We start from the raw sequence: 9,405 nt of genomic DNA, 5'->3' as shown, positions 1-9,405 counted from the left end.
CCACCCTCCACTGGTACGACCACGAAATCCAACTCTTTGACCTTGACCTTCGCCCGGAATCCAAAGCATACAAGGCAGCCGTGTCTGGTTTCTATTTCGATGGACCCCCTCACCACGGACGCCGTCTCTTCCTCCAGAGAATTCCTCCAACATCGCTGCCTAGGAGTTGAGCTATGCCTCACGGCTACTCCTCCAGAGCCCCCAAATTCCAGTCAAAGTTGTACCCCTGAGACGGGCGGGACATGACTGGGGCACCCGGGTCACACCGGCTGCCATAACCCGCTGGCTGTCTCACTCGGTAGGCCGGTTTTTATTTTGGCCGATCCCTGCGAACAGCCTGCGCAATTACACTTTCACTGTCCACATTAGAGATATAACGTAACGTAACTATTGCGGGGATTTTTACTGTACTCGACAGTTTTTGCCCCTTGACTTAGGCACCAGGTTTTTTCTAGTTAGGACTTTTCCTGGTAAATACATCCCACAACAAACATCACACATTGCAACACCTCACACCATCAGCAGCAAGATTTACAGCAGCAAGTATGAATATTCTACCCCTTTCTGGACACCCTTGCCTTGTTAATCGGACGCCACATGAGCCGAATTAAAGTAAAGTTTGCTTCTCTCTCTTGCTTGGGTCAGAATTAAATAGCTGACAGTAAAGTAAAGTAAAACGAAAGATCTGGCTCATTGCCAGCCTTAGTAATTTCCCCTTCCCTGGCGGTTGCCTTAGGCATGCCGGGAAGACTAAATTAAAAAAAAAAAAAAAAAAAAAAAAAAGCCTGGCCAATTGCCAGCTAGTAACTTTCCCCCTCCCCCGGCTATAGCCACTTGGCTTGCCGGGAGGACAAAAAAAAAAAAAAAAAAAAAGCGACTATTCAGGCGTGCCACTGCGGCCATTAGGTGATAGGCTACGGCATTTCTGCGGCTGCTTTCAGCTTTTAGATCCCCGGCTGTGTGCGCCCGTCTTTATTAAGACGGGCGACACACCGGCGGCGCTAAAGCCCCGCATAGAAGTGCTCGTAGTAGGCAGGTAATTTAGGATCGTTTTCGTTTTCTTTCATTCCCTCTCTCTTCTAGGGACATCCTGTCCCACACCCCCCCACATCTTTCTCTGATCTTTCGTTGCTGTTTGGGGGCATCCGAGGTCTCCGGCAGCGCCGGCCCTCTTCGCCCAATTTTTTTATCCGGATCGGACTAATTTTGCTATCTGCGGTTCTGCCCGCTACTGGTTCTTAATTGTTAGTTACTTTCACACATCTCCACCAAGTTTCGTTTTCCTTCCACGTCATGGCTCCGACCACCGACCCCGGTGAGCGGGAGCCACCTGCTGTGCTCCCCACCCCCAAAGATCCGCCCGACGGCCCCTGCTTTCTCCTGATCAAAAAAGACAACGGCGATTTTACGAAGTCCAATCCATTTGCTCTGAAACGTGCCCTCGACACTCTCTGTGGCCCTCTCATCTCCGCCAAAACCAATAACACAGGCGCACTCCTCGTCGAAACTACCGACAAAACCCAGTCCATCAACATTCTCCGCACTAAAACTCTGGGTGGCCTCCCGGTCACAGTAACTCTGGCCAGCCGCATGCGGGTCACCATGGGCTGTGTCCGCAGTGACGCTCTGACGTCGCTCACTAACGAGGAACTCCTCCAGGAGCTTGAGTCCCAGGGGGTCTGCCGCGTTGAACGCCTGCGCTCCCGGAACGAGGCGGAGTGGGGCCCCAACCCTACCGTTAAACTGGGGTTCTATGGGGATGCTCTCCCTTACCACATCTCCTGCGGCTACCTGAGGGTCCCAGTCAACCCGTGGATCCCGGCGCCGACCCTTTGCAGCCATTGCTGGGAGGTCGGCTCCCACACCGCGCGCTCATGTCGTCGCCGCTCCCCCAAGTGTGGCCGCTGTGGCCGGTCGAACCATGTGGCGGGCGACTGTCAGGCAGAGACCCCCTCCTGCCCCTCCTGCCGTCAGGCCCATCCGGCGTGGGACTCGAACTGTCCAGTACGTGTCGATGCTAGGGACTGGCACCGGGCCGTTCAAAAAGAGCGTCGTGATGCCCACCGCGCCGCGAGTCGCCAAGCCCCTCCCGTTCAATGGCCGTTGAACCCCGCCGAGTGGCCACTCCCCTCTGAAGCCCTTCCCAGGGCAGCAGAGTCCCGCTCGACAGCGAAGCGCGATCCACGCACACCCGAACGAGACGACGGAACCGGAACGCGCCCGGCCATGGAGCTCGCCCTTCCGAGCTGGGTCAGCGAGACGCCAGCGCCCCCCGCGGCGGCCCTCAGCGCGCCACAGACCACTGACTCGCCTGCGTCCCCTGCGGCGGTCCCGAGCGACAGCGAGACGCCCGCGTCGGCCCTCAGCGCGCCCACAGCCAGCGAGACGCCCTTGTCCCCCGCGGCCGACCCCAGCGCGCACACGGAACACCCACCGACCCCAGCGCCCCAGGTTGCTAAAGCGGGTGAGTCCCCGGATCGCGAGGGAAACTATTCCCTTTCCGAGGCATCAACGGAAGCCTCCCCGGTGCTTGACCGGACGATTGTTCCCTCCACCCCAGAGACTGAGCACTACAGCGAGTCAGACCTCTCGACCGCGACCTCAAGCCCGGCCAGCCCTAACATTAGGCACCCGGTGGCACCGCCGCTCCCCAGGCCCAAGTCAGGCGCGCCGCACCCGTCAGCGGCTACTGGTACAAGCGACACTGACGACGAGTGGCCAGAGTCTGCGCCGGAATGGTGGAAAACGAGTCCTGCGTCTCACAATCGCTCCCAGTCGCGATCCTCTTCGACAGACCGCCGTCTGACTCGCTCGGCGGTGCGCAGCCTTAATCTTTAAACATGAATCACAACCGTCCCGAATTCTTCCTTCAATGGAACACTTGCTCGCTAATACACCACTGGGCTGAATTCAAAAACTATATCTTGCATAACAAACCGTTGGTAGCCGCAATCCAGGAAACCAGATTTTTGGATTCAGACTCTATAAACTATAATTACAATATCAGGGACTACTCTCTATATACTAATAACGTAAACGTTCACCCACGCCAAGGCGGCTCGGCGCTTTATATTTCCAATAATCTTTTGCATCACCAAATCTCACTCCGCACAGCGCTTAACGTTGTCGGAGTCAAAGTCAAAATTGCACAACGTGACCTGACTATCCTCTCTATTTACCTTTCCCGTTCCTTTCCTTTCAATCCTTCTCAAATGTCAGAATTGCTTTCCCAAATCTCCCCTCCATTTATTGTGATGGGAGACTTCAACGCCTACCACCAGTCGTGGGGTTGTGCATTTAATGACACGCGCGGAACACAACTGTTTAACGTAATTGACTCACTTGATTTGATACCACTGACAAATCGCGTCCCCACGTGTACACGCATCAACAATGGCGTCGCGTCACACACCGTCATTGACTTCGCCATCACTGACACTAACACCGCACTGCTCTTCACACAGTATACTGCGGACGACCCACTTTTTAGCGATCACTACCCACTTCATTATTCCCTTGACGTCCCTTCAGGACAATCCAACTTCAATTTTCTTCCCAGATGGAACTTTCGCAAAGCCGATTGGGCTGAATATCAAAACCATATTAACGTAAACATCCAAACTCCCCCTAGAGATATTAACACTTTTCTAGATATAATACTTAACGCCGCCCGTAAATCAGTCCCACTTTCAGGTCCTCCCCGCCCCTATAATAATGCTCCATGGTGGAACAGTGAATGCCAGAGAGCGGTCGCCCTCCGGAGGCGGGCACTACGCGCCTTTAGGCGCTGCCTATGCTCAGCTCATGAGGAGGAAGCGCGTAAGGCTCGTTCTCATTCCCGCAAAATTATTCTTAGTGCAAAACAATCGAGCTGGCAACTTTTCTCGAACAACTTTAATCGTTTTACCCCCCTATCGCAAATATGGTCTCTCATAAAATGTTTCTCCAACAAACAACCCCGAAATTATAAAATTCCACACCTACACATAAACAACACCCACTATCTCACACCACTAGAAGTAGCCACACAATTCGCCATACATTATGCTAACATTTCATCAGCACAACAGTATACTCCACAACTAACCATAACACTCGATTCCCAGCTTGCTTCCCTTTCATTTCACTCCAACAACACCGAAATATACAATGCACCATTCACAGCACATGAACTACAATCAGCACTCAACAGATGTGGCAACACATCTGTTGGTCCAGATCAGGTCGCCTACGCTTTTCTCAAAAATCTCCCTGAATCTGGACAGCAAACCCTCCTGGAAACTCTAAATCACCTTTGGGAAAACAATTCGTATCCTGCTTCCTGGAGCGAAAGCACCATTATCCCTATCCTCAAACCTTCTAAACTTCCCTCAAACCCTTCTAACTATCGACCTATATCTCTCACCAGTTGTGCCTCTAAACTAACAGAAAGAATGGTTAACGGACGAATTAGGGCGTATCTCGAATCAAACAATCTTCTTTCCACTTACCAAAACGGATTCCGACCTGGTCGGTCAACTGCTGATTGCGTTACTCACATAATTGACACAATTCAAAGAGGATTTCAAAGAAGGGAATACACGATCGCAGTCTTCCTTGATTTTAAAAACGCCTTCGACAAAGTCAATAAATCCGCTCTTCTGATTAAACTTCATCGAACTGGTATTCGCGGCCATATGGCGAACTTTATACAGAACTTCCTTGCTAATCGAACATTCAAAGTCCGTTGTGGCCACACCTACTCTCCACTCTTTACGCTAGATCATGGCCTCCCACAGGGCAGTGTAATTTCTCCTACTCTCTTTTTGATCATGATCAATGACCTTTTCAACAACACACCTAGCAATATACAACACTCTCTTTACGCCGATGACGTAGCCTTTTGGGTTTCTCATCGTGATCTTGATCAAGGCCTAACAATCATGCAACACGTTCTTGAAAACATAGAAACATGGTGTAATCAATGGGGACTCGTCCTCTCATCAGACAAATCAAAGTCGGTCATTTTTTCAAGACGACTCCCCAAAACAAATCATCGTAACCTTAGAATCAACAATTGTAATCTTCAATTCGTTTCACACTTCAAATATCTAGGCATAACACTTGATTCCTTGCTTAATTTTAGTAAACACTTCGAAGACATTCAACAACGATGCGCCAGACGACTTTCGATTATGAGATGTATAGCCGGAAGGGAGTGGGGAGCCGATCGGAGAACCCTCCTCCGTCTATACACCTCCCTAATTCGTCCTATCCTGGATTACAACGGTTTCTTATACGATGATATAGCTACTAAAAAAATTGATTCTCTCCAAGTGATTCAGAACACCGCTCTTCGTATCATCACCGGTGCAATGAAAACTTCCAATATTGACAATCTTCACATTGATGTCAACATTCCTACACTTGATCGACGACGCAAATATCTTCTTCTCCGCTTTTATCTTCGTTGCTGCGCGAACCCCTCGAATCCCTCTAATCAAATACTTACAAATCGATATTCTTCGTCTCCTCCAAGCGATCCTGAAAGGAGATTCCCAGTGATCAGTTATCGCGTAGAAAAGGCTCTTAATCATTTCAACATTTCTTTCCCGTCCATTTTGCCTATCCCCCCTCTAACCTCATTCTGGCTGGCACCCATCCAGAACGTAGATCGTCTTTTCTCAGAAAATAAGAAGCATATCTCCTCACAAGAAATCTCTCAACTCTTCATACAATATGTAAATCAATACAACGATCATACTTTCTTTTATACTGACGGATCACTATCAAACGGCAAAACAGGCGCTGGTGTCACATCAAAAGTCTACGAAAACTCCATTCGCCTGCATAATCTTTTTACGGTCTTTTCAGCTGAACTATCAGCGATTCTGCTAGCTATTATCTATATCAACAAGCAACATATCCAAAAAAGCGTAATTTGCACTGACTCAGCTTCGGCAGTCAGTGCCATCTCAAGCAGGAAAAAAGAAGACAATCACATAATATACATTATCAAGAAACATATAATTACAATTCAGAAAAAAGGATTTGAATTCCGCCTGTTGTGGATACCAGGCCACGCGGGGATTCCCGGTAACACAAGGGCGGATCTCCTAGCGAAAAATAGCCTAGACAAACCGGAAAGAAACACACTTCGTTGTCCGCACAAAGATATTGCTAATCATATCCAAAATGCTCTTCTCGACCTTCGCCAATTCGACTGGAATAGTTTCCCAAATCAACATCTACACCCGATTCACCCAAAAATCAAATCATTTGCTTCTTCCAATCAAAGTAATCGTCTTAGAGAAACAGTATTGGCCAGGCTGAGAATTGGACACACCAGTGCCACTCACCGATACATCTACCAGCACGAACCCCCACCCACATGCCCACATTGCACATCACTAACACGACTTAACATTGCCCACCTCCTTCTCAACTGCCCACACTACGACCAATACCGTCAACCCATCATTCACTACACAGACACACACAACCTCAGCCTGGACCTCCCAACTCTCCTGGGTGATGATCATCCAGATCTAATTGAACTTCTCTTTACCTTCCTCAGTGATTCGAATCTCATTAATAGCATATGATCGCAACCCTGCACACAGTATTTAGATGTTCTCATGATCTTCCATCGTTGTCTCCATCCGCTTCGTTTTGCTTCCATTCGCTTCCATTCGCTTTCGTTCTCCTTTGTCTACACACGGGTCGCCTTTTCCAAATGTATATATATATGTAAGCCGCCAAAGTTGAACCCCTAAGACGGGCGGGACATGGCTGGCGGCACCCGGTTAACACCGGCTGCCATAACCCGCAGAGGAGTCGCCGGACTGACCGGTTTTTATTTGGTCAGTCCGAGCACACCTCTTGCGTGCAAATCCACATACAATGCCACTCCTAGTGATATAACGTAACGTAATCAAAAGAAAGGGCTTTTTACTGTGTACTTTGGCTGAACGCACAGGTTTTTGCCCTCTTGGATAGGCACCAGGTTTTTTCTAGTTAGGACTTTTCCTGGTAAAATTCACCCCACAACAACACTCACCAAACAACAGCACACAAATCAGCAGCAAGTCTCAGCAGCAAGTTCTATGTAAGTAACCAAATTTATTGGTCTCGCCTATCAGGCACCTTTCGGCCTTCCCTTTGCTTTGTAACCCACCGGACGCCACATGAGCCGGTTTAACGTAGTCTTTTGCCTTTGTCTTAGTTCTTGGGCCGGAATTAAATAGCCGGCATTAACGTAACGTAAACGGAAGACCTGGCCAATTGCCAGCTAGTAACTTTCCCCCTCCCCCGGCTATAGCCACTTGGCTTGCCGGGAGGACCAAAAAAAAAAAAAAAAAAAAAAAAGCGACTATTATTACTGACTATACCTGACGCCAGAAAAAGATGACCGAGTCTACCGCTGCCACCGCCCCTGCTGCTGGCGCCGCCAAGGCGGCCAAGGCAAAGGTGTCTCGCACCAAGCCGACGCACCCGCCCACCAACGAGATGGTCCAGGGAGCCATCAAAGGTCTGAAGGAGCGAGGAGGCTCGTCGCTGATCGCCATCAAGAAGTACATTGCAGCGAACTACAAGGTCGACGTTGAAAAGCTGGCGCCGTTCATCAAAAAGGCTCTCAAGACTGGCGTCACCAGCGGCGCCCTGGTGCAGACCAAAGGCAAGGGTGCCAGCGGATCGTTCAAGCTGTCTTCCGCTGCTGCCAAGCCGGCCAAGCCCGCCGCAAAGTCGCCTAAGAAGCCTGTGGCCGCGAAAAAGACACCAAAGAAGACTGCTGCCAAAAAGTCGGCGGACAAAAAGAAGACTGCCAAGTCTCCCGCCAAGGCCCAGAAGCCCAAGGCCAAGCCAACCAAAGCTAAGAAGGCCAAGTCGCCGGCGAAGAAGCCCAAGGCACCGAAGCCCAAAAAGACGGCTGCCAAAAAGCCTGCCGCCAAAAAGGCCCCGGCTAAGAAGTGAACGATGTGCCTGACCGTTCCGCTGGCACATGTTAATGGCTCTTATCAGAGCCATCTAATCGTCTCGTTTTTGTCTTTTTAAGCACAGATGATATCTGGATCTCCCCACTCTCCTGGGAGACGACCATCTACTTCTCCTCGAAAAACTCTTCGCATTTCTCAAGGACGCGCAACTTCTCCACGAACTTTAACCCCCGGCCTGGCCTAGTGCCAGAAACTTCCTCCTCTCCTACATTCTTCTCCGCCATTTTCTCTCCGCCGCGCCGTTGATTGTACGTGCTAATGATTGATCTTCCATTCTTGCTGTTGATGTTGTTCTTGTGATTTTTGTGATTATCGTTCGATGTTGTTCCCCCACCGCTTCTCATTCGCACTAATTGCTCCGTTGAATCGTCGATCTCGCCTAATCACCTGTGATTTACACGCGCGCTAACGGCGGCGGAGGCGCGGCACCGCGAACACTTAGGTGACTCCATTGCGCGCTCCGATCAGGTCGATTGGGCCGAGATCGTTGAGCGTCAACACCGACTGGGGGCTTAGCTTTTCCTGCTTGGCCTCCGGGCGCCCTTCTCGCGCGGAGTCATCTCCCTGTCCCTCTTCTTATCCCTCCTTGCATAGACGGTCTCCATATTGCGCGCTCCGGTAAAGGCCCCGTGCCAACAACCGTCGCAGCGCCAACACCGACTGGGGGCTGAAGCGTTTGCTGCTAGGCGACCCCGGGTGTCCCTCCCCGCGCGGAACCGTCTCCCATCTCCCTCTTCGTCACCCTCCTACACATTAGCTTAAACGATACAGGTTTTTTCCCCGCGCTATTTTGGCTTCAGCGCGGGGTTTTTCCCTTTGCAATAGGCGCCGGGTTTTTCAGTTCATAGAACTTTTTCCCTGGCTATTACACCCCACAATCGAACACTGACACCTTGCACAAGTATGACTGTGTGTATGAATGCTAATAAATACATGAACCAATGTTGTGTTTGTGCAGCGAGAAGGTGGAGACTGCCGGAGACCCGTGTCAGTCGCCTCCAAAGTCCGCCAACAGCCCCATCTCAGCTCGCCTGGCGAGATACAGACAAATATACGAGGAAATGAGGGCGTATTTTGCTGCACAAGATCTACCGCGGAGCCGCGACCCTCTGGATGATCCAGACCTGGCACCGTACCTCGTGCGCGGCGTAGATCGGTGCTAGGGTGTATCGTGTTATTCTAGAGTGTATGTATCGTGTAACTGTATCTATGTAGTGTGAATGGTAACAAATATAAGTTACCGCGGTGTTAGCGGCCTATTCGCGAATGCAGTTACCGAGGTGCTACTGCCTCAGTCTGCGCTGCATTCTCGTGCTGCCTTCTTGTGTTACAATGCAGTCTCCACTCGTAGCTGTTTAGAGTGTTGCGGTGGCGACTCATCCTTGCCGTTCGGATTGTTCTTTAGAACAGCAATAAATGTGATGTTGTG

General features: G+C 50.4%; 1 protein-coding gene across 1 annotated transcript; it reads left to right on the top strand.

The window, feature by feature from the left end:
• Positions 1-7,370: 7,370 nt before the first annotated feature.
• LOC122375814 (late histone H1-like) lies at positions 7,371-7,968 on the top strand. Its single transcript, XM_043355352.1, has one exon. The coding sequence runs from the start codon at positions 7,387-7,389 to the stop codon at positions 7,951-7,953; it is 567 nt and encodes a 188-aa protein (XP_043211287.1). The 5' UTR covers positions 7,371-7,386; the 3' UTR covers positions 7,954-7,968.
• Positions 7,969-9,405: the final 1,437 nt, after the last annotated feature.

This window comes from Amphibalanus amphitrite, unplaced genomic scaffold, assembly GCF_019059575.1.
Source record: "Amphibalanus amphitrite isolate SeventyFive unplaced genomic scaffold, NRLGWU_Aamphi_draft 001929F_arrow, whole genome shotgun sequence".
In the NCBI taxonomy this organism is placed as follows: domain Eukaryota; kingdom Metazoa; phylum Arthropoda; class Thecostraca; order Balanomorpha; family Balanidae; genus Amphibalanus; species Amphibalanus amphitrite.
Note: the sequence above shows the minus strand (reverse complement) of the source record. Positions and strands in the feature narration are given on the sequence as shown.

What these genes read in the sequence shown, in the direction of transcription:
- LOC122375814 (XM_043355352.1), top strand. Translation starts at nt 7,387, where the DNA reads ATGACCGAGTCTACCGCTGCCACCGCCCCTGCTGCTGGCGCCGCCAAG.